The following is a 24576-nucleotide window of genomic DNA, read 5'->3' as shown; positions in this document are numbered from 1 at the left end:
TATATTTATCACTCAATCAATTCTCTCACATTGGATAAGGACTATAATAAATTGTACCCTGTTTCTTCAACAACAGCTCTGAGATAGAATCGAAATTCGTAACGTTGTTAGCATCGTGATGTTTGAGCTGTCAATTTCAGAAGATCTTGTTGAATCACAAACGTTAACGATTGCTCTAACACCACCCCCTCCCACACGCAGCAAATGATTTAAAGTGAAATATTTAAAAACAAAGTGCTTAATTGTCATGGTTTCGTTTATAATGCTACTCAGTGAACAGCTGAACCATATTAGTGCATGTGAATTCGAGAAAGCAATAAACTCGTGCCTATTGAAAACGGCACCGTGGCATGTCTTCACATGGTAAACTGCGATATTTGTATAAGGATTATAAAAAGGTAATCCTTTTAAGTAAGTTTACACAGATCTAAAGCAAACAACAGGAAGAGTAAAAAAAAGCCTGCATGTAACTTCATGTTCAAGTTTGCGTCACGGTGACTAATTTGAGAGACATCTCAGAAGTGGTTCATTAATCTATAAAATAAATCTTGTTCCCCGTTGGAGGTAAAATGCATTCTCATTGATAATCTAACTGTAAAAATAACATCAAAATATTCCAAGAGGATCCTAGAGTCCCAATCCCATTTCCCACTTCGAATTTTGGCATAATCCTAGTCCTAATCCTAGTCTTGGACTTTTATAAGAAATCCCAGTCTGCTCTACCATGGTTGCGGTTTTTGAATATATAAAAAAATTTACCGATACATTTTGTTATTGAGACGATGGATTTATAGCATGACATCAAATCGGAAATTTCGGGCAACGATTGACGTCATGTCTGGTAACTTTAAATGTATCGCAAAGTTTTTTTAAAATACTATAATAAAAGTTGCGCAAAAGTAAAATAATTGTTATTGCCAAGTGGAATGTTATGTTAGATCTGTTTTTGCCAACATTATCTTGGAACATGCAATGGACCTAACAAGATAACGCTGAAATGCTCTCTTGTGAAGGAAAGAGAACGGAAACTTTAAATTGTTTGTGCCAAAGGGGAGTCACCAGGTATATAAATAGAGAGCTAAATTGTAGGAGCGGGAGATTTTGAGTAGATTGTCAATAGATTGTGAACTGAACGTGAATAGATTGTTGATTTGGACCGAAAATTGAATGTAAACAGATAGATAATTAAAAGTATAAAAATAAACGAGAATACGAAAGATACAGTCCCTTGAACTAAGAACCAGCGTGTGCAAGCTTCACTGAACGCGATTGTGAAAGTTCGCGAAAAATACCTTATACTTTTGATATAATCAAAATCCACAAATATGGTAAAGGCACTTTAAAGAATATTATTCATTTATATATAAATTTAAAATACTCATTAATATTCAATAGACGTTTTGACCAATCCAATGAACCTTTTTAAACACGTGAGTAGGCTTTTATACACGATAAAGCACTATCAGGACACTGTTTTATATAAAGACACATGTGGCTTTATATAAAGTTCATGTTCAATCCGATTGGTCGCAACGTCTATTGAATATTAATGTCGTATTTTAAGCTATTTAAAACACTCGTAGCTCGTGTTTTATGCGCTATAAACCGCTCGGCTGCGCCTCGCGTTTTCATACCGCATAAAACACTCCTATACCGCATTAAAACACTATTTTTTTAATTAAGCAATACTAAGGCTTAATGGCCGCAGCTCTAAAACTTTTAGAAACTTTAAAAATAAAATACAAATTTGTAAGTTATGTGCTGCAATCTCTGCCGCATTCCGTGTTTCTTTACCGGTTTTAATACTGTAGTTTAATATACGCCAGCAGAAATGGTGGTCGCGGTGAAAGACTATTAATGGTGTCATTCTGGGCCTATGTAAAGTTTCCAGCATGTTTGGTGCTCATATACAAACATTAAACAATATAACCATGCTTTGGTTATGATGTCAAATATTTTGATATGGATAACCACGCTGTTTTAATGATCAAATGCTCGTCCTATGTTAAGTTGCAAGCATGTTTCGTGCTCATACATATATATACAAACATTAAACAATATAATCATGCTTTGGTTATGATGTCAAATATTTTGATATGGATAACCACGCTGTTTTAATGGTCAAATGCTCGTCCTATGTTAAGTTGCAAGCATGTTTCGTGCTCATACATATATATAAAATTAAACAATATAACCATGCTTTGGTTATGATGTCAAATATTTTGATATGGATAACCACGCTGTTTTAATGGTCAAATGCTCGTCCTATGTTAAGTTGCAAGCATGTTTCGTGCTCATACATATATATACAAACATTAAACAATATAACCATGCTTTGGTTATGATGTCAAATATTTTGATATGGATAACCACGCTGTTTTAATGGTCAAATGCTCGTCCTATGTTAAGTTGCAAGCATGTTTCGTGCTCATACATATATATATATATATATATATATATATATATATATATATATATATATATATATATATATATCAAGAGCCAGCCTTTCAACATACTTGTATATACATCAATATACAAAAAAGTAAAATGAAATAATAACTTTATTTTACGTTTCGGGGCAAGCCCCTTCGTCAGAAACGAAATAACAATCTGTTCACCGTCCTTCAAACCTATATAGCCTAATTACCTGGGGCCGGTTGTTCGAAAGGTGTTTAGCTTAAACGGTGGATAAGCCAAAACTTAAAAGTACTCTCATACATCTTGTGAATGACTGAACCTGCATTTTATGCATTAAACATGTACTTTCATTGAAAATTAAGCTATTTACATCGAAATATTCCAGCTCATTTGTCCAGTAAAGAGATCATTTTATTTTTTATTTTGAACTTATCCACCGTTTAAGCTAAACGCCTTTCGAACAACTGACCCATGAAAATTAGCATAACCATACACTTAACAATCTTTCCTCTCATTTAAACCTAATGGCACATAACATTGAATTTTTTCTATCCAAAACCTTTCCCTTTCGGTCGGGTTATTAGCATTTGTATTGTCAATAACTCGAACCATAAAATCTTTTAAACCTGAATGACCTTCCCCATAGAAATGTGCATACAATTGTTGACCGCAAATATTCCTTTTTCCCTCCCCATATCTATTCAAAGAGCTCTTATGGTTATTAAACCTCAATCTGAAAGGTGTTATAGTACAGCCCACATATTGTTTGCCACATTTCCTGCAATTTACTAGATATATAACCCCTTCTGAGTTACAATCAAAGTGATGATTAATGTGAAACGTACGACCCTCTACAAAGCTTTTAAATGTAGAGCCTTCAATAACATTTTGGCAAACTTTACACCTTCTACTTCCACACTTAAACATCCCTCCAATTTCAATCTGCTCCCTAGGCAATTTGGATCGCACTAAATGGTCCTTAAGGTTTTTTGCTCTACGAAAACAAATCATAGGAGGTTCCGGCATGATATTAGAAAAACTGCTAGACCAACCTACAATCTGTTGCAATTCCCTAAAGATACCGTACAGACTTTGTAAAGCCGGATGATAATCAATTACAAAAGTGTTTTTGTTTCCCCTTTCAGCCCTTTGCTTACGTTCTATTAAATCAATCCTGCTAATATTTTTCATCCTACTAAACTGGTTCTCCACAAAATCTCCCTCATAACCCCTCTTAACTAGAAAGCCCTTAAGATCCCCCAATCTTTCCTTTAACTGAGTTTCACTACCGCAAATACGTTTCAGTCTTAAAGCTTGACTATAGGGAATTCCTTTCTTGACATGCGGTGGGTGACAAGATATAAAATTCAAATATTGATGTGCATCAGTAGGTTTAGAATGCACATCAGTTTGAAACGCCCCATCAATATTAGTAATCCGTACATCAAGAAAGGAAATTCCCTCCGAACTAAATTCCCAAGTAAATTTAATGGTTTCATGAAAAGAATTCAATCTTGCGAGAAATTTATTTAATTCCCCCTCACCGTGAAGCCAGATCATGAAAACATCATCAAGGAACCGCCACCAAACCCACGGCTTTAACTCACAACTAATCAAAAATTCCTCTTCCAGACAGCCCATAAAAATATTAGCATAGCCTGGCGCAAACTTAGTCCCAATGGCGGTACCTAATTTCTGTCGAAAGATTTTTTCATCAAACTCAAAATAGTTTTGCTCCAAAACCAACTTAGCTAATGAAATCAAATCTTCAACCGGCATTTCCCTCCCAAATTTATTCATAAATTTCTCTAAAGCTTCCAAACCATCTTTATGTGGGATATGTGGGTATAAACCAACCACATCCATAGTACACATTATTGCAGAGGAAGGAATATGCCCAAGTGCATCCAACCTTTGCAAAAAATGTGTAGTATCCCTTATGATAGAGGGCACATAATCTACCAAAGGTTGTATATGGAAATCTAAAAACTCCGAAACTCGTTCAGTGGCGGTCCCACAATTTGAAATAACTGGCCTACCCGGAACATTTTCAAGTCGCTTATGAATCTTAGGTAAGAGGTAGAATCTACCCAATCGAGGCTTGGGTAAAACCAAATATTTCAAAATTCTCTCAGTAATATATCCTTTGTCAACTAATAGCTGCAAAATATTTTTAATAACCCGATGCTAATAACCCGACCGAAATGCTAATAACCCGACCGAAAGGGAAAGGTTTTGGATAGAAAAAATTCAATGTTATGTGCCATTAGGTTTAAATGAGAGGAAAGATTGTTAAGTGTATGGTTATGCTAATTTTCAGGTAATTAGGCTATATAGGTTTGAAGGACGGTGAACAGATTGTTATTTCGTTTCTGACGAAGGGGCTTGCCCCGAAACGTAAAATAAAGTTATTATTTCATTTTACTTTTTTGTATATTGATGTATATATATATATATATATATATATATATACAAACATTAAACAATATAACCATGCTTTGGTTATGATGTCAAATATTTTGATATGGATAACCACGCTGTTTTAATGGTCAAATGCTCGTCCTATGTTAAGTTGCAAGCATGTTTCGTGCTCATACATATATATACAAACATTAAACAATATAACCATGCTATCATATCCATACGATATGGATAACCACGTTGTTTTAATGGTCAATTGAATGCTTCTCCTAGGTAAAGTTTCTCAGCATTTTAGAAAATCATCAATTTTGAAAGTGAACTTAGTAATTGTTGGCATTATTATGGAACACTATTGATAATTTGATATTAGAAACTGAAAGAAAACAACTTGATTCCTTTCGTGGAATTTTATGGAAATTCAAACATGTTGTTTGTGGAATTTTTTGAAATTCCAGCCTTACTTGATGGAAATTTCAAATTTGAAAGTGAAAATGGAATCCCAGTTCCCATTTTACCGCTTCAAGATCATCCTCTTCCAATGAAGATAGGTATAATTTAAGTTACATGATTTACATGAAGTACCCCAAAATCGCAGGCGCAGAACAATCATTTTAGAAAAAATGTTTTGATCAACAGAAGTTTCCAAGAATATTTTGGAAGAACCAGTCGTGTCGCAAGCTATGTTTAGGAACGATATCATAAATTTGCCGAACTACAATATTTTATTCTTTGTACCAAATATCATAGGTAAGAATCATAGTATTGGCATTAATGAGATGAATTGCAAATTATAATAGGTGATTTATTGAAATTCTTAAAGTCACCCAAAAAATCAGGACATTTTCATCTTATTTTCAGGATATTTTCGAATCGCTCTCGTGGTAGCAGCCTGGTTGAAAATAGACAGTGATCCTATGTTATTTCTCGTTCTTTATGCCGCTTCGGTAACATTGGATGGTGCGTGCTGAGTACTTTAAATGTCGAGACAGTCTATAAAGAGAGACTGTCTAGTCATAATAATGCTTCTAGATACTCCAAAATTTCTTCATCTTTCGAACATTTTCTTTATATTTTATTTACATATATAGCGTTTGATGGGATTGCTGCAAGAAAACTTAACCAAACATCCGTTTTTGGAGCTTGGGTAAACAGTACCATTCCTACAGTTTGCTGACTCAGCTCGTTTATTAGCAACTCACCAAGTACTACAATGAATATTTGTACTTTACTTGCCAATATGCAAGATTATTCTGCTTTCCACCATCAGTTAATGGCTCAATTGATAATATTGTAGTGGATATTTTTCTTATGTTTTAGTTTGATGTGGTCATTGATAATATTGGAAGGGGCATGCTATGGAGTTACATATACCAGGTTGATTATAATCAATAATATTGATGATTTGTTAAAGCTCAGAATGTTATAACAGAATTGCCAACAACCATGTTCATTGGTTGCTGTGAACAACCTTGTTTAAATCAATTTCTTAACGAACAACTATGCATAGACACACAAAAGTTGTAGGCACAAGGGTAGACACTCTTGTATCATACAATGCAATATTTTACACCCTTTTTAGTGGGGATATTTTGTGAGTGCTTTAGAGTGGTTAGTGTTTGTCTGTACTCACACGTACGGAGCTACATGGAAGACTGCTGGGATGGATTCACCTCCATTCTGGGTTGCAGCTATCATGGCAAACAGTATGTAAACAGCACAATGACACCTTATATGGCTGTGTAATGCTAACATGCCCCATATGTTAGGCCTTTCAAATTTAAATACTGCGAGGACTAAGCAGAAGGGTTTACTTTTGTTAACCTGAGAGCTGCAAGTTTGTTAACCTAAATATATCCTGTTTTCTAATTCAGCATTTTCATGACTTATTTTCTTTAATTTGCATTCTGTCAACTAGATTTTAAAACTATTGTTGGTGCCTATGCTATTGCTGGTCTCCATGTCCTGCCAATGTGGCTTTACGGTTTACAGAAAATAGAAATGATTCGCATATACTTTGGAAGTCAGGCATGCACTGGTATTACCGCTTTCTTAGCATCTGGAAGGCTAACTTGTTCACTTGTTGAGGTAGAAATACTTTGTAGTTTTCAAGCAATTGACAAATTTTGTGGTGGAATGAAGACAGATAAGGTGAAGAAACATAGAAGACACTCATTACTCTTTTTTGTTTGTTTGTAGGGTTGGTTTATATGGACACACATAAAAGCTCTATTAACAACTTTCAATGAGCTATGAACCATGTTTGTTTGTTGAACTCTTCTGAGAGTGGCTCTTGGAGCGTGCAGAATTTTTTACAAATTTTACACAGTTAGTGAGGGTGATTATTAGGTGGATGTATAATATAGCTATTTATCTTGAGTTGATATATAAAATATATAGAATATGTAAAATATTAAACAATATTATATTTTATAACAAACATTTGACAAAATAATTAATTTATGAAAAGTAAAGGTGCCTTGTTATTGAAAATGCCTTATAAGCAATTATTTTGATAGGATAGCATTTGATTATTATAACATGTAAGTTCACTAGTCTTATTAAATGCCTCCGGGAAGTAAATATTTTAAACAATAACTCAGCCATAGGTTTTGAACCAATCTCTGAACTAAGCCTTTTCTTGCCCTGTCTATCCTAGTAAGGTTATGAGAGAGCTTCTTAATCTACTTCTAAACTTAATCCATAATCCTGAACCTGCAACCTCTGAAGAGAAACTCCTTCAAAACAATGACAATCTTCCTGGACTGGAATGCCTTTGATATATCCATCCAGTTAAATCTAGGATCACTTAACTGGTCAGTAGTACTGACCTTTGACTTGCCTCACAAGTATGCGGTGATAACCTGGACTGCTGTTAACACTTCACATTACCAGACAACATGGTGTTTGATTGGGTCTTTGAACCATTTTTAAATTTTGGTTTTAATTTTGCTCTTGCTGTTCCTTGCTCTCAAGTGAAAATGGTGGTATTCGTACATCAAACATACTTCCATCTTGTCTTTCAAAGCGAAATGTACCCCTGGAATAGAGACATGATTAAACTAAATGAACAAATGTCATAATTCATCAGACTAAATGGCATAGAATTACCATTGCACACTTAAGTCCAGTCCTTAACCCTGCATTCACACTAACTCCACCTAACTTTAGGTATCAACAACTCACCACATATGCCCGCTTGGGGCATGGAGGGAGACATGGCTGCTGTATTGGAAAGCACTCTGTTGTGGAGTTAACTTTGGTTCCTACAGTAAATGATAGATTTGTGAGAGTTAAATTTACCACTTCTGGAATGGAACCCACAACTTTTTTCGTTTACCATATGTCCAAGTCCGGACAAGAGATTTCTGGATACTTCTACCTCAGGAGGAGTTTGATAGGAGAAATGATTAAATGGATGATACAAATATACTGCACAAACCTGACCAACGACACCACGTCCTCTAACAGTCTCCAATGTCCCAGACAAACTGAATATTTTCCAATATCGTTCTCTAAGTTGGGCTGGAGACGATCCCAAATTTTCAAGCCTGATGCAGTAACGCCACTGAAATTGAAACGAGTGATAATAAAGACCATTAAAATTGTCTTGGTTCAGTTGGTTGGAGAGTAGACATGCAACAGCACTACCAGCTTACCCAATAGTTTGAAATTCCTCGCATTTCCTAAAAAAAATAAATATTTAGAATGTATTACTCGTAACAATTGAAAAGCATAGAAAATACCGAGTGCATACAACACGTTACATGAATATTCACAGTTGTACTATAAAGATCCTATGGTGCCGATGTGAAGATCACTGTACCGCGGGGTTATCCGGGCTATGCATGGATCAGTGACACATCTAGCCAATCAAAGCACTGAATATAATGGAGTATCAAGATGTTGACGAGCGCATTCAAAATTTGACTTCTGAATCTTATGCATGATGACGTAACAAGCTGTGACACCTGCAGGGAATTCTGGTCTTAGTAGTCACGGCGGGAAATTTTTGAAGTTTCAATTTTTCGCCGTGACTACAAAAACCAGAATTCCCTGCGGGCGTCACGGCTTGATACGTCATTATGCATAAGTCTATTATTGATATCGACGTTGCTTACCCTCGATCCCATGTAAAAGGGAATTGCCGTGACTCGTATATCCTCGGTGGTCTCTCGGTGAACATCGGAAAGCTCTAACCAAGCGTGGTTCTTCTCGTGCCATAATCGTAGCGTATCTTGCGGTAAATATCCTGTGAAAAATTCACTGTTCGCCTAACCGAGCGGAGAACTGGCTCTAGTTCGAGCTTGGCGGGAAAAGAAGTTATGCCAACAGGGCATATAAAAGACACAACCCCAACCCCGGGAAAGGTCGGAAGATAAACTAGTCTGTGACTGCATAAGAGTTTTTCGTCTTGGTCGTCAAGGCGATGCATTTTTAATAAAACGAATGAGACCACAAGGTTTCGTTGCAAAAAGTTGTAAAATGTGCTAAATATTACCGCGCAAAGCCAAAGGCTTGTGTATTTACATATTAACGCTTGGAAAGACACCACTGAACCACTTTCGGCCGAAAATTGTACGATTAGCTTGAACAATTGAACAAATATTAATAATAATAAAAATACTAACGTACCTTTCCCGTACGATAATGCAAAGAAGCGTTCAAACAGTTCATGATTGATCGGTTTTGGCTCACTTGGGTTGTAGGGAAGCACATCCTCGTGGCTCACATAATCCAAACCTGCAATGTTGAACGATTGCGGTCAAATCCAATGGCAAGGGCGTACGGGACGGGGGGGGGGGGCAGGGGGGCACTTGTCACGAAGTTGCGCCCGTACGCTTATGATCCGATGTCATTTTGAGCAAAAATTCAGCAAGCACCATTGCAAATGTGTATTATCACACAGACTGTGTTGCCTATACCCCCGGGCGCGCTATCATTTACAGCGGGTACGTATGTATTTTCACCTTGAATGGACAATATTTATAGATCGGCGCTATATTTGGTAAGTAGTTACGAGCATTGAAACTGGATTATTAAGATATGACAAGCGCCTTCAAAACTTGACTTCTTCAATGAACTGGATTCTTTATTGCTATGGCCCTAATGTGGCTCTAATGGAGATTCAATGAATTTTACCAGGAATTGCATACAGTGAGCCGTCTGAGCCACTGCCAAGAAATGTGACTGATTCAACTTGAGCTCTCTAGTGTTGAAAAATAACAAACAGACAGTGTTTTGCAAATCATAACAGGCCATCTCCTCAATCAAGTATGTGATTGAATAAATCAAAAATGACCAACTTACAGTATATGGTGAGTCTCTATTATCCATCAACACTTGATAATAGACTTTAGTTTGCCCTTTCAGCTCTTTGGTTTCCTCATTCTCACTGGGAAAAACACACTTGAAATATCAGAAAGGTGTCTCTTTGGATGTGCCCTAATGGCTGAACATTTCCAGTAAGGTGTTTTTCACAGTGTGTCTTAATATATTTGAAACACGTGTCTCACAACAGGATGAAAATGAAAAACAAATGAATGACAGGAATTTATTTTCCTGTATGTTCTGGGGCATATATATTCAAACTATCTTGAGACAACCCTGGTATGTTATATAGTCCATGTGCAACCTTGTTCTCGGGGTATATTCTTCCCTTTCTCTCCAATGTGAGCAGAGAAATTATCCTGGGATTCAGATTGATCAAATGAGGTTGTTATCTTGGCAAAAATCCTACAAGTTCTAAGGGATATTTAATGCTATTTGTGACCTAGTGTCTGGTTAATTCAAAACATTAGAACATAAATCAAAATCTATTTCACCGAACCTCAACGAGGCACCAGGCTTTTCAACGTCACGGTCGTAAACTCTCGCCAACCATGGGAACAGAACCACTCCTCTATACCCAAAGACGCGATGAAGAAATGGCTGTATAAACAAGGATAATTCAATTGTACCATTTTGCCAGTTATATTTTTCACTTGCCTTATATATAGAATACCTTGGATATTGCATGTGAAAGAAAAAACCTTAGTTTTCTAAAGTTCTTCGGAAATAAAATAAAAATCTTGGTTTTCTATTATTTAAGGGGAGTGTTGGAACTTAGAGAATGGCAATTAACTCGTTCAGCTATTGCTGGCAACGAGCCGAATAGCCAAACAAGACAAATTAACAATAGTAAAACGGTTTTATTTAGCTTTGATTGCCAACAAACAGGTTATCAGAATTGTTTGCCATCATTTGTGTTGAAGCACGAAACAGGTTAAAACGCTTGATAACGTGTGCCAAAGTAATTTGATGTATACACAGGTCAGATAAATGATTGAATATTGACCCTCTTATAACAAACATAAAACGAACTCTACTCGATACAGCATGCCAATAAGGGAGAAGTGAAACAAAACAAGTTTAACAAGGGAACGTAATTGGACATGATCTAACAATAAGGCGTCCATTCCCACCTGTCCAGACGCATATTTTCCTTGCAATTTGGGAATCTCAAAACGACCAACTTCGGAAAGTCTGTGTAAAAATCAAGAATAGAAACAACAATTTAGCGCGATGCAATCGATAAGAATAAAAGCAACAAGACCGTAGCTAACCTTGAATAGTTTCGGACATGAACAAAACTCTGAAATATTCGGTGAAAAGTCTTCAATTTATCTCTAACTCTGGACAACTTTACGGCCATCTTGCATAATAGTGAACCAGCCTTTTTGTTTTTTTTGCCCGCATGAATAAGGCCCGTGTGCAGGCTGCATTATAATTATAGCACATTCTTGGCAATTTTATAGCGCTTTAGCCAATGGGAGTTTAGGAAATGTTTTCGCGGTAACCAATCAGAGAGGAGGGAATCTGCAACGGGAACCAATGTACGTGAAGAATATACGTAAATTCGGTCGGTTTCCTTTGAATTAGAACTTACTAACATGTATCATGGTAACCAAAACACTCATGAAAAAATGTCCAGTCCGAAATTGAATTAGAAGAATCGATAACGCTACGTACTTCAATTAATATAACAATAACTTTTCATCAAAAGCTTCCCACTGCCTAAAATGACAATAAACTTCTCGGCGCGTCGACCCAAAGGCAAACAACTCGAGCATTTTTCTCTATTTACAATTAAAGTAAGACATTTGATCTTTTTGATGAACTAAATTTGACGAGATTTTTTTGAAACGACTCTCACACTGCTCCCCCAATGTAAATGAGAAATTATAGAATAAAATTCGTGTATATTTGTCAAATGTCAGGCATGTGCATGTTTAGTGATAGAAGCCATTTGCCCGTAGAACGTTTGCGAAATTTACAAGCATGTATAATAGCAGTGACCTTTAAAAAATCAACTTTTGCAAGGGAGCACGTTCAAATTAACAACATTGCAAGGGAGCACGTTCATTAAATATTAAAATTGCTTAGCTAAGACAGCACTACAGATGTGTCCAGGAATATTATTTTGGTTTGAAAACATAAACATTCGGCAATGAGGATATCTATAACTTCTGTAAGTTCAGACAAATAATATGACTTCAAATTTAACATAACTAAGGTCCGATTCAACTTATAATTGCGGTTAATGCAATTTGTAAACACGTTAACAATTCCCATGACAAAAATTTGGCTTTAACAAATTGAAAGATTGTAATTTTTTTACACGTATCCATTATCTGGCTGATGAAAATTTAATGAAGACCTGCTTTAAAAGGTTACAGCGTGTAGATAAAACGCATTTCGAATGCAATTTACCAACCACACACTACTTAATAGCTGTGTTGGGAAAACATTATTAAAGTTTTGAAAATCAGGTTTTATTGTAAAGGAATCTAAATACTTAAGGATATTTAACCGCCATTTTGACAGCCGTGTATATTTATTCATGGGAAATAACGATGCCCGCGTCTGGGCCAATGGCTGTTTTGACGTATTTCATTTTGGCCACGCGAATTTTCTACGCCAGGCAAAAGTTATGGGAAGCTATTTGATAGCTGGAGTTCATGGGGACTCGGATATAGCGAGGAACAAAGCGAGTCCTGTTATGGGCGAAAGGGAACGAGCGAAAATCATCTCAGCCGTGAAGTGGGTGGACGAGGTTCGCACTGGTGTTCCGTACGGCGATGTTTTGAAAACGCTGGACGAAAACGCGTGTCAGTTTTGCGTGCACGGGGACGATATAGCGCAGGACGCGAATGGACGTGATATCTACGCGGAATGCAAGGAAAAAGGAAGATTTTGTGAGTGTAAACGCACCGAAGGTATTTCAACAACGCTCATAATAGATAGGATATTGCTCGCCGATGCTGGTGGCCATAAAGAACTTACACATTGGCCACACGTTGGTGGACCCTTATCGCAAATATCGGTGAGTAGTAAGTCAGGTCTTTGTTATTTGATAACGGGACTCCAATCTTGATCAAGTTTCACTGTTTAAAGTAAAAAAATGAAAAAAACCCCGGTTCGATTGTGAACTACAAATACTGTAGCTCACAAGCAAACTATAACTGCTTATAGTTTGGAAATCGTACGACGTATTAACGGTGATTAAATTAGTTCTGCCTGCGAACACGGCTGACCAATTCTGAAACTCAAATTCATTCTTACTGACTAGCGTTACACAGTTAGGTCAGTCCGACACAAGACATAGGTCAGTCCGTTATATCGGCAATGCTTCGGCCTCGATTTTTGCCTATGCAAAATCTATTTGGCCAAAATGCAAAATTAAAAAAAATAAACAACATCGACATTACTAGACAACGCATCGGAGACATTTCAAAAAAAATTAAGTCGGTAACACAAAAGCCAGATTGCGACAAGGCATTTTAGGGTGTGCTTTAATTGTCAAAAAGTTTACTGCATTTTGGCAAATTAGCGATCAATGACGAAGGCAAGCTTTTCATATAATATGAAAAAACAACAAAATGTTGCGCAATCAGGTTGCTTCAGAAAACGTTTACAACTGCACGGGTCCGGAATCCCGCTATAGTCAATTCATACCCAGAAATGACGGATTTATTCCTAAACTAAGCCCTGCACCTTGAGCTAAGCCATACTCGATTATAATCACTTGAAGATTAGATAAAGGTAAAATATTGTTGGATTTTGAAGATGGACCTGTTATTACTTGGATCCAGATATTTTCGCCTATTCCCAACCGGCCGAAACCACTGCATGCATGTTACGTAAATGTACAGCGTCGCGCGAGCTGATGGAATTAATGAAAAAACATTCGTTCTTCGCAGAAGGAAATAGAAAATGAACCGGAGGACGCTCAGAAAAAGAACGAGGAATCGGAAATCCTGAAAGAAAACGACAGCAATGGCTTCGTTCAGCGACGTCTCGAAATGCCAGTGGAGTACTACAGGGAAAAAGTCGACGAATTTTCGTCAAAATCGCGAACACCGGAACGAAACATGAAAGTGATCTACGCACAAGGCGTCTTCGATCTCTTTCACTCAGGACATGTTGACTTTTTAGAGAAGTGCAAAGCCAGCGTTGAGGACGGGTTCTTGGTGGTCGGAGTGTTAACTGATGAAGAAATATCTCGGGTGTACGGGGGATATCCGGTGACTAACACGTACGAACGAGTTCTGGCCTTGTTGTCCTGCAAGTTTGTGGATCAAGTTGAGATCGGAGTGCCTTACGAAATCACTTCGCAGTTTCTCGAAGACATGAAGGTATTTGTGATTTGGTTAAACGTTTGTTTTTTTAAATTGACAGGTAGGGGTCTGTAAAGCTCTAAATTCATTTGTTCCTATTCAAGACGAAAAACGATCAAGGAAACAGCAGAACGCATGATTTCATAGCTACGTAGATAACTACTAAAACCAGGCATACCACAGGTAGAAAGAACATCGTAGACTGAATGAAACTACAAAGTCAAAACAGCAAAGACTTTTCTGGAGGATGTGGAAGCCGATGAGATTGAGAAAATCAAAATTGTTGCTCTAGGACAACTGAAGATGGTCCGTTCATTTTTTTCTTTTAAGATCGAGTATGTATTTCATGGTATGCTCTGGGAGCTGCCCTCTGACCCTTACAAGGCAGTGAGAGATAAGAATATCTTCTATCAAGTGGACAGCGGCAACGACCTCACAACTAGCGCGATCATTGAGAGAATCATTAATAGCAGGTATCATCATAATTCCCAAATAATGATTACAGACATTTATCAACATTTGTGTTTAGTATTAGATCAGCTACTAAAACAATCACTAGCAGCAGTCAGCACTCAATCATCAATCAGTATTGCAATCATCAACTGACATTGAGGAAGGTTGAAAGAGAAACACTGAATAAAACATTGCAAAGCAGTAAGTACTAGACTAGTCAGGCTAGTATTAGTAGCAACAGTCAACACTCAGTCAGACTAGCAGTACTGCAATCATCAACTGACATTGAGGAAGGTTGAAAGTGAAACACTGAATAAAACATTGCAAAGCAGTAAGTACTAGACTAGTCAGGCTAGTATTAGTAGAAAATTTCATCACCCAATCAGACTAGCAGTACTGCAATGATCAACTGACATTGAGGAAGGTTGAAAGTGAAACGCTGAATAAAACATTGCAAAGCAGTAAGAACTAGACTAGTCCATTTGACTAGTCAGGAAACCGTGAATGAACGCATGAACATAGGATTCTTACTCGTGTCAAATACCATGAAAATAAAGGTTATGTTGATTTGATTCTATTTTTTAACTGATCAAGCAAAAAAATAATTATTTTCTCATAGGGAAATGTACAGAGAAAGAAATTCCAAAAAATCAGAGAGTCAATTTTCAAGAGTTCGCCTCCAAGGAAACAAACCCTGAAAAGAATTCAAAAACTCGGACCCACGTTTATATTTTCACGAGATTCTTATTAATGGACATTCTAGGAGGGCGTCTACTAGGAGGGCGTCGCCCCTTCACCATTCCCCCTAGGTGTGTCTGTTACTAAATAATACCATGCTGATGAAGTGTACCTGTTACCTCGTACACTTGAACGTGTCATTCAGTAACACCTCAATATATGGTAATAATTTCGACTAATCTATTTATCAATCAATTATGATTTTCAACAATTTCCTCGATGCACATAAATTCTAGAGGTTTAAAGGGTCGTAATTTCGAGTGGAATTATACACACCTCAAATTCAAGCCAGGAACAGTTGATGGAAGTGAATTGAAATTGAAGTGAATTGAAGTGTGTATAATTCCACTCGATATTAAAGACCCTTTAAACCTCTAGAATTTACCTGCATCGAGTGAAGTGCTGAAAATCATAATTGATTGATACATATATACTTTGGGTTAGGATTAACTACCTCAGTCGTCGGCGAATGTGAGATTACCCGATAATCGGGCAGTGATTAGGTACTAGTCGTATATTTTATGTTAAATGTTGCATGGGTTATTTATTTGTTATTGGAAGACGGGGAACTGGGAAACAGCCATTTGAAATTCACCGCCATGAATATAATCCTTAATCTAATCGTTTAGAGTTAGTAATTGGGTGAGGGCCAGGTTTAGGATTAATGTTAAGATTAGATTTAATTTCGTGGATTCTGAACATGGGATCCGTGACTAACAGTTTAGGATTAGAGATAATCGATTTATGTATTTATTAGAGATAATATTTATTGATTGAATTATTAGGTAATTTCCATGGGAATTTGAAATATAGTAAATTAAAACATTAGATTTTACGTCGATTAATTAACCAGCTATTTAAAAAACTCCCTAATTCCAGTCTTTCGGAAACTTTCCTTTACCTCATGTAAACCCTCCATAGCCCTCTACGAACCCCTCCCATCCTTGAGTGCCCCTCTCCCCTGCAAACCTTGCACAAAGTTTTGGTCAGGGTTTCGTTGAGGGAAGATAATTTCACGCGAAAGCAATCATCTGATAAAACTGTTAAGACTATGTTAGATAGGTACAAACTATATTACGTTTTATGTCAGTTATATTGCATGTGGCACCGAATATATACTAGAGATGATACATACTATAAAATTCGAGTGTGAATGTAAGAAACGTCCAATGATTGCAATAAACATAAAAGTCTCGTAGTTGCCAAACAACTTGGCAAGAAAAATTGCAAGAAAAACTGCACCGTGTAACGGGGACTTTAGTCAAATTTTAAATTTGAAAAATTTAGACAATTGCATATTTTATTTCTCTCATTAAAGTTTTTAGAGAAAATTACAAAATTCCACCCACGAATTCATTTATAACAAACTATCTATAATTATATTATTAGAACTAATTATCTATCAATTAGCGAGGTAGATTGCATACCTTCGTGTACATAGATCCGTGCCTAATATAACCTTGGTCTATATACCATCAAAACAGGGCGATGAGATGATGGTTGCAGGTTTTTAAATTATAGCCTACTGTTAAGGCCAGATTTATATGTCATTAGATTTTTACATAGATTGTAGTGGTATAGTTTAACTAAAGACACCATTATTGCAGCAAGTTGGCATTTCATTATCATTTGCAGCATTTGGTGTCATTTAATCACTCTTGAGGCAAGCAAAGCAGCATTAGCCTCGAATATTTCAGGCTGACCCCCGTTACCCGAGATAAAACGAAGCGTTAGATGATTTTGAGGTATTGAAATAAGTCTTGCTGAGACCAAACAAGCACATGCTATTGTCTGGATGACTACGACAGTGCACGGATCGTATTATTCACTTATTTCAATACCTCAGAGCAACCAGAATCATGCAACGAGGAAGATTCCCCTGGGGTCCCCGGAAGTTCAATAATTCAGGTATATTTTGTCGGCGAATTGTCAAGAACAAATTTACAATTTTAAGCAGCTTTAGCAGCGCGATAATCTGTCCCAAAAGCAAAGGGAACATTTTGCCATTTTGCCTTCCGCGAAATTTTCCGTCGACAGCAAGCAAAATCGTCAAGTGGTTTTAGTGACTCCTGGTTGTCTATCCAGTGAGAAATCACAAGACAGGTTTTGCGGTCAGCAGCACGATGATTTCGTGGGTCGGTCGGATGAACTTAGTGTTAGACGACCTTTCGTACCTTGGTAGAGAAAATCACGTTCAATTTAGGGGCCTGTATGGCGCCGAGGCCGAAACACTTTACTTGTATGATTTTTCCAGCCATTTCCAGGTGATTTCGCGCGCATATTTTAACCAATTTTTTTTCGAAGATCAAATTTCGCAGTATTTAATCAATGACATATTTTGTTAGTCTTATTGAAACCAGTCGAAACTTCGTTATTTTATTTAGTGCTATAAGCTTTATGTTAGTGCTTAGAACTATACCTTTAATGTAAATTTGAACCAAAACAAAGTAATCAAAAGATATTTTAAGTTGTTTGAATCGAGAAAAGGATGTATACTTGACAACTAGTTTCAGTCCTTTCCCGCCATTTCAGAGTACTCGGTCGAGAGTATTCAAACAAGGCAGGAAAATAAACCCTCCCATAAAAATGCGGTTTTGTGTACGGGAAGTCCTAATAATCTAAAACTATATTTCATATTAAGATTATCCCAAAACCACGTCAGTGGATTCGCGTTAGGATTTCGAGCTTGGATTAGAGCTCCGGCTTAGATTGAGTTTAGGGATACGGCTTATTGTTAGTTTCAAGATTATTGGCCCGGTAATATGCTTGAAGGAAAATCGCTCAACGTTGAGTATTTCTGCTAAAAACTCTAGAAAACACTAAAAGGGACTAATTTCAGTCCGCCATGCACGAGTTAACGTTCCAGTTGTAATGTTGTATTCATAGAGTTCACCGTTCATTACTGCTTTTCGCGCGCAAGGCTCATTTTCAAGATACTTTTTAATTCAATAAGCAAAAATCGCCTACCTTGTTTGCTAGGTAAGAGGTCGCTGTTTGACAAGAAGATATAGGAGATCCTTTGAAATAATTCTCCTTAATAAACGAAGAAAACATGTCAATAATGGTCCTCAACATGCATGAAATGAAACGACTTGAAATCACATCCGGACGAGCCTAGTGTTAAAGGGCCCCATAAGTGGAAAACTCTCAAAACGACTCTAGTACTTCACAATTCACTTCCTTAGGCTTTGTTGTTTTCTCGCATCTGTCTTTGTTTTCTTATATTTATATAATTCATGCTAAATCCAAGATGTCCGACAATTCATGACAACTCGTTGCTTTTGGGTGAATATATTTATACTAGAACTAAGCAAAGTATGGAAAATCTAGTAGTGGTAGTTTCGGAGGAGAGATACTTGGCCGAATGTGGTGTTAAAAAGGAGTTGTCTTTCTGCTTTAAGTTTAAACAGGATCTTTTCTTGTCTCTCACAAAGAGGGATTCATCCCAGTCAAGATGGCGAAAGCGAATGTAAATATCAAAAACAAAAAGATGCACACACGAGGGTCGTTTTCGAGCGTTTTCAAAATCATTTTTGTCTATTGTATTGTTTAGACGCCCTGCATCCACACAATCCAAGGAAAAATATGCCCAATATGTTAAACGAGCTTCGCCTTCTATTGTTAATTGACGGCGTTTGAAACAGTTTTGGCATAAAAATGAATATGTGAAAATGCTCGAAAATGTTAATTACCGTTTGCATATAGCCTGAGTAGTTTTGCGATTTTTTTATTTGATACAATTTAAAAACTTGTGCTAAAAACGCACGTCGAAAGTCACTAAGAAAGCACTAAGTCTAAAAATGCACATAAAAACTTATCATGAAAACACTAACCAATATTTGTTCCAGTTTTACTGGATGTTTCAAAAACTTCAGCACTGCGACCTGGAGTGAAAGTTTATACATCAAAGTTTCGCTTGGAAGTTTATTTACTGCATAGGACATTTAAATTAAACAGGATTAAGCGTTGAAAGATGACACATCAGCCCTTCGTAGATAAAGCACTGCAAATTTTGCATATAACTCTTGTATGCATGGAGATTAGTCCAATTACACCCCATAATGACAATTATCTATTATATTAGATCAGTATGTCTATGATGATGTACAACAGGGCTCAAAATAAAGGTGGTGATATCTCCGGTCAAAGACAAAGACACAAAGTGACCGTCCAACGTCATTTTAGCTCGGTCACAATCGGTTTTTGTCCGGTCACTAATTCACAACAGTTTTCAAAATTCAACATAACGAAATCAAGAACCAAGACACCGGATTCTTCTTTATAGTGTACAGTATGTTAATAGTATAGTGCTTTTTCAAGAGATTTATGTACTGTATGGTAATTAACGTTGATCAAATGCAATATTAAGTTGATAAATAGGCCAAGCGAATCATGAATCAAACTTGACCGGTCTGAAATGACCGGCATGGAAAAAATTTAACCGGTCAACAAGCATTGTCGGCCAGTCATTGTCCGTTGATCGGCTGTTATTTTGAGCCCTGTTACAACAATAATGACTAGCAACCACTAAGAGCAGTTTCATATAGTTTGAGATCCATATGAGTAGTCTTGTATAGCTGCCAAGAATACCATCAACACTGTATCTCAACTGATAGACCTTCTCGGTAATTACGTCACAACATTATCGTTTTAAATTTAGAACCACCTTAAATGAGATGGATTTCAAGTTTTACTCTCACAAGCTATGTGGAAAGATGCAAAACATCCTTCTACAACCCGTGCATGAAAAATAATTTTTCATTTTGACTAATAAGTATGGAAATAAGCCATAACGCGGGAACGAGGCTCGCGGTCTTGGCCCCTCAGCCTCGTTCTCGTGTTAAGCCTTATTTCCACATTTATTGGTCAAAACAAAAAAGATTTTTTATGCATGTGTTGAAGAAGGATGTTTTGCATATTTCCACATAGCTTGTGAGAGTAAAACTTGAAATACATTTCATTTAAGGTTGTTCAAAATTTAAAATGTTGTGATGTTAAAATGTTGTGACGTAATTACCGAAAAGGTAATGATGAGCAGTAACAAATATATATATATATATCAGAAATAAGATCAATGAAATACAGCACTGGAGCACATCTTCCCCCCCCCTCCCCTACAGGGATTGTGTGCCTAATGAATACCTCTGCACCCCAGAAAGCTTGGAGCCAATAACACATTGTCCCAAACACATTTAGGGCAGCCTTGGGCAAGGTGATCCATATCCCAGGGGTCATATAATATTAATAATAATATTTCCATACCTCTAGCATACCCTTCTACAGAATCTTTAGAAACAGCTCTCGTCTTTATTTCATCCTCAATCAGATCAAGTTTTGTACCACAAATATATATTTTACATTTCTAAACAAAATAGATAGTCAACAATTTATTTTACTCTGTCTAATGTCAGACAATTTTACACAAAACTCTCTGTAAGCATCTCTTGTTAACCCATTAGCTTGCAATGCACCCACATGTATTCTATTTTGCATTTTACTCTGTCTAATGCCAGATGATTTTACTCTTCTGGAGAGGAGTGCTATCAGTTAACGAGTTAGGGCATGAAATATAGATTATAGCAATCCCATGCAATATTGCATGGTATTGTTAATGATTTATGGTAAATAAAATATCAAATCCATGCACAACTATTTGGGAAAGTGAAATTACCGGTTCATTTTCCAATATTTGTTTAACCCAATAATCTGCTTTCTCAAAACTTGATATCTCTGACAAGTCTAAAACAGGCAATTTATAGTTACTTCTAGAAAGAATTTTGGAGAAAACAACTATACAAATCAATGGATGTCGATCGCTGCTTCAAACTCACCAAAGCAAATGATAGCCGCCTTCGCATTCCTGTAATACATAGAGCTCATTGCTTGGTATCTTTCAGCTCCAGCTGTGTCCTAAGAAAAAGATTGTAACACATTAACTCAACTATCTTTATTCAAACTCATAAGTCGGGCCAATTTTCCTTGCTGTAAAGGTATGCAGGGAAATGCAATTTAAAACCTTGATAAGACCAGTAAATTCACACTTGTTAGTGGGAAGTATATTTTGCAAGATGGTCTTTAATATAGTAACAAGAATAGCCTCTAACATGATGATGTAGGAATTAGTATTCTAAGAAAAAATACATAAAGTACAGACCCAAATAGCAAGCGATATGAGTTGGCCTTCCACATTGATGTCCTTTCTGCAAAATGCTGCCCCTATTGTCTGAAAAACAATGATTTTGTGTGAGGAGTGCTTGTGGCAAATTCATACAAGATAAATGCATATTATAATCATCATGTCTAAATATTGGCACGGCAATGTTAACTTCCTAGAAATACACATTACTGTTAGTTTACAGTAGCTATAAAAATAAGAAATGGCCTACTTTTTTATAGAATAGATTTTGATGTCACTATTGCATAATATTGCTACATCCCATATGAAAGTTACAATTTGCAAGAATATACTAATATTTATTGCAACTCTTTAGAACAACGATTAGTAGATTTAAATGGCAATTAATTGGATGTAAAAACATCCCACAAGTTTTGTGGGAATTAGCTTAAATAATTTCATATGGAATGCCAATTTTAATCGTATTTTTCGAACAGGTAAGCGCATCTGTTTGCAAGAAATCCCTTAAATACAATCTTCAATATAATTGGGAAAGAAAAACAGCAAAAATTTGGACTGAAACATCAATCTTACCGAAGGCTGTTCAGGGCTGAATGTATCTGTAATATATCGCGTCACAAGGCATGTCTTTCCACTGTTTACCTTGCCCAAAAGAACAACTTTCAAATAGACTTTCTCACTCATTCGCACGCCGCGATTTTGCACGCCTTCTGCTGCTTTTGAAGACGCAAACTTTCTTCAATTTTAAATTTCCCTGCCAATTCTCGTTTTCATTTTGTTCGTGTTACCGTGTACCGACTACCGAGTACCGACCGCGTTCGTAAACACAACACACAGGTGGTTTGGGACGAGTATTCGCTCGCTTGAACCAATCACGTGTGATGCACATGAGTGATCACATGAGTAATGATGGTTCTTATTATAACACGTACGTACAGGGGTACTATTAGCATTTAGTATACACCCGACTATTGTCTATTACAAATCCTACATTTTGATTGGCTACTCAACCATTGTCTATTCGTGATGGTGAACGTTTGGGAAAAATTCGCTCGCGCGACCGTATAAAATTGAATTAATTAAATTATTTTTCGGTGTAATTGCGGTGTATCGATTATTTTCTCGAAATTAATATAACTAGGTACAGGGTGTATACTAAAACAATTAGGCAACTCGCCTTCGTTGTCTATGAGCGAATAGTCAACTCGGACTCGTTGTCTAATTGTTAATTGGTACCAACCTCGTACACAGGTTTTTCTTCGTAGAGGATGCTCTTGTCAGTTATCATAGCGCCTTGCATTGTGGTTATAATAATAGGGGGATCCTCTATTGTCCGGTTCATGGCATTGTTTATGGAAGGATATAAAAAAATCAGTGGTTCAGGAGGAGCCTGGTGACAGGTGTAAAGCGTGGCCTATCTCTTTGGTTTTTGATTAAACCATATATACAGGCAATCCCCTTACCCCCGTCCCCCTTTTCGGGGAAGGAGTTCGGTTAGCATGTCCACACCACACCAAGTACGCATTCTCGTACCCAGGGTTTTTTCGGCGAAAAATTCGGATGCCGGTAATCGCAGGCTCACTCCTTAGGGTGCGAGATTGCGTGCTCTATACTGTTTCCGATGTCACAAGAAAACAAGAACTGTGATCAAACCGAGATTCGTTCGATATCGTGAGCCCCGAAACACGAAGATCCAACACAGAATGAACTAGCTTTCGGCGCACGAATGAATATTTTATCAACACAAACAAGGTTGGTGTTTCTCTACAGTAAATCATTATGTTAAGTGGTAGAGTAGTAAGGCTTTGATATGTTGTTATCAATGCAATGCCCGACCGTACCATGTTTCAAAATAAAACGCTATTTTTGATCACAGCTTATATATTTTCAATGCGTTCGGGGCAAAAACGATTCTCAAATTGCAATTGGGCATTTATTTCGCGCCGTTTTACTTGACTGAACATACAGGCAAATACAAAGGCTTTAGAAAATGTCGCCTTCAGGCTATGCGGTTTTGACCGAATATCATTTTCCGGCACCTTGACTTCATGACGTCTATTTGACGCAATTAACGTATGTCTCGAAGGATGCCCTTTGAAATCGAAATAGAATACCACAGAGGAATACTTGACCTTGGAGCCGGAACGACTTTGACCGACAATATTATTCCGTCAGAGAAGACGAGACTTTAGACACGTTTTTCAAAGCAGGTCTTAAACAAATGATGGCCACCGTATGGTTAGTCAGTTACGTAAACTAAAGCACTAAGTTTAAGTAATCTTGTGGTTTAAAGCTTTAAAAATGCTAACGTCTGTGATACTCTAAGTCTTATTCAGTGAGAAATACTCCTGACACTATAGCCTATCATGTTTGAGATATCTTTTTTCGACGGATCATCATGTTGCAGAATACTACCTACACTGAATCACCACGTTTGAGATATCTTTCTCAGGTAGTTCAGACACAAACCACAACAGCTTATTATAGAATACTACCTACACTGAATCACCACGTTTGAGATATATTTCTCAGGTAGTTCAGACACAAACCGCAACAACTTATTGTGAGAATACTACCTACACTGGACCACCACGTTTGAGATATCTTTCTCACGTAGTTCACACACAAACCACGACACATTTATTTAACGTGCTTGTTCAGCGGTCTCAAACTAATCTAACATTGGACTACTGCGTTTTTAAGCCCAACCCTCACCTCCCTCTCTTACCCCCTCTAAGTGGTTTCCGAGCA

The 24576-nt window shown here is 37.0% G+C and overlaps 4 protein-coding genes across 6 annotated transcripts; 2 read left to right on the top strand and 2 right to left on the bottom strand.

The window, feature by feature from the left end:
- The first annotated feature begins 292 nt into the window (after positions 1-292).
- Positions 293-7231, top strand: LOC114520716. 2 transcript variants are annotated; one of them, XM_028541039.1, is made up of 7 exons: positions 293-1062; positions 5701-5799; positions 5931-5986; positions 6160-6216; positions 6422-6545; positions 6758-6927; positions 7039-7231. In XM_028541039.1, exons 2-7 carry the CDS (start codon positions 5757-5759, stop codon positions 7093-7095), a joined length of 507 nt encoding a protein of 168 aa, XP_028396840.1. In that variant the 5' UTR covers positions 293-1062; positions 5701-5756; the 3' UTR covers positions 7096-7231. The 2 variants fall into 2 exon arrangements, with proteins under 2 accessions (XP_028396840.1, XP_028396839.1); XM_028541038.1 differs by lacking the exon at positions 293-1062 and adding an exon at positions 5059-5589.
- Position 7232: 1 nt separating this feature from the next.
- On the bottom strand, positions 7233-11544 carry LOC114520715 (polymerase delta-interacting protein 2-like). Its single transcript, XM_028541037.1, has 11 exons — positions 11445-11544; positions 11304-11364; positions 10670-10770; positions 10150-10234; positions 9982-10048; positions 9475-9582; positions 8961-9091; positions 8499-8525; positions 8282-8407; positions 8026-8105; positions 7233-7879 (listed from the first exon to the last, which is right to left on the bottom strand). Exons 1-11 carry the CDS (start codon positions 11531-11533, stop codon positions 7783-7785), a joined length of 972 nt encoding a protein of 323 aa, XP_028396838.1. The 5' UTR covers positions 11534-11544; the 3' UTR covers positions 7233-7782.
- A 1047-nt stretch (positions 11545-12591) lies between these two features.
- Positions 12592-15934, top strand: LOC114520713 (ethanolamine-phosphate cytidylyltransferase-like). Of its 2 annotated transcripts, none has more exons than XM_028541036.1 (4): positions 12592-13204; positions 14085-14516; positions 14829-14971; positions 15571-15934. In XM_028541036.1, exons 1-4 carry the CDS (start codon positions 12722-12724, stop codon positions 15647-15649), a joined length of 1137 nt encoding a protein of 378 aa, XP_028396837.1. In that variant the 5' UTR covers positions 12592-12721; the 3' UTR covers positions 15650-15934. The 2 variants fall into 2 exon arrangements, with proteins under 2 accessions (XP_028396837.1, XP_028396836.1); XM_028541035.1 differs by having other exon boundaries at positions 14082-14516.
- A 1048-nt stretch (positions 15935-16982) lies between these two features.
- On the bottom strand, positions 16983-22636 carry LOC114520363 (ras-related protein Rab-24-like). Its single transcript, XM_028540612.1, has 8 exons — positions 22399-22636; positions 21844-21912; positions 21521-21599; positions 21361-21428; positions 20952-21051; positions 19523-19573; positions 18657-18722; positions 16983-17863 (listed from the first exon to the last, which is right to left on the bottom strand). The coding sequence occupies exons 1-8, from the start codon at positions 22507-22509 to the stop codon at positions 17802-17804; spliced, it is 606 nt and encodes a 201-aa protein (XP_028396413.1). The 5' UTR covers positions 22510-22636; the 3' UTR covers positions 16983-17801.
- Between the last annotated feature and the right edge of the window lie 1940 nt (positions 22637-24576).

Source organism: Dendronephthya gigantea, unplaced genomic scaffold (genome assembly GCF_004324835.1).
Source record: "Dendronephthya gigantea isolate DGI-Jeju-01 unplaced genomic scaffold, DenGig_1.0 000016F, whole genome shotgun sequence".
NCBI classification, from domain to species: domain Eukaryota; kingdom Metazoa; phylum Cnidaria; class Anthozoa; order Malacalcyonacea; family Nephtheidae; genus Dendronephthya; species Dendronephthya gigantea.
Note: the sequence above shows the minus strand (reverse complement) of the source record. Positions and strands in the feature narration are given on the sequence as shown.

Bases quoted from the DNA above. Each gene is read 5' to 3' on its own strand.
- LOC114520716 (XM_028541038.1), top strand. From the start codon at position 5,523: ATGTTTAGGAACGATATCATAAATTTGCCGAACTACAATATTTTATTC. The intron at 5,800-5,930 runs GTGCGTGCTGAG...TTACATATATAG, and splicing joins CGCTTCGGTAACATTGGATG to CGTTTGATGGGATTGCTGCA. The intron at 6,928-7,038 runs GTAGAAATACTT...GTTTGTTTGTAG, and splicing joins TAACTTGTTCACTTGTTGAG to GGTTGGTTTATATGGACACA.
- LOC114520715 (XM_028541037.1), bottom strand. From the start codon at position 11,533: ATGGCCGTAAAGTTGTCCAGAGTTAGAGATAAATTGAAGACTTTTCAC. The intron at 11,365-11,444 runs GTTAGCTACGGT...ATTTTTACACAG, and splicing joins CATGTCCGAAACTATTCAAG to ACTTTCCGAAGTTGGTCGTT. The intron at 9,583-9,981 runs GTAAAATTCATT...TCAACATTGCAG, and splicing joins CTCACTGTATGCAATTCCTG to GTTTGGATTATGTGAGCCAC.
- LOC114520713 (XM_028541035.1), top strand. From the start codon at position 12,722: ATGGGAAATAACGATGCCCGCGTCTGGGCCAATGGCTGTTTTGACGTA. The intron at 13,205-14,081 runs GTGAGTAGTAAG...CGTTCTTCGCAG, and splicing joins GACCCTTATCGCAAATATCG to AAGGAAATAGAAAATGAACC. The intron at 14,972-15,570 runs GTATCATCATAA...ATTTTCTCATAG, and splicing joins GAGAGAATCATTAATAGCAG to GGAAATGTACAGAGAAAGAA.
- LOC114520363 (XM_028540612.1), bottom strand. From the start codon at position 22,509: ATGAGTGAGAAAGTCTATTTGAAAGTTGTTCTTTTGGGCAAGGTAAAC. The intron at 21,600-21,843 runs GTCTGTACTTTA...TCTTTTTCTTAG, and splicing joins TCATATCGCTTGCTATTTGG to GACACAGCTGGAGCTGAAAG. The intron at 18,723-19,522 runs GTTAGTGTTTTC...TCGTTTATTAAG, and splicing joins TAAAACTGGAACAAATATTG to GAGAATTATTTCAAAGGATC.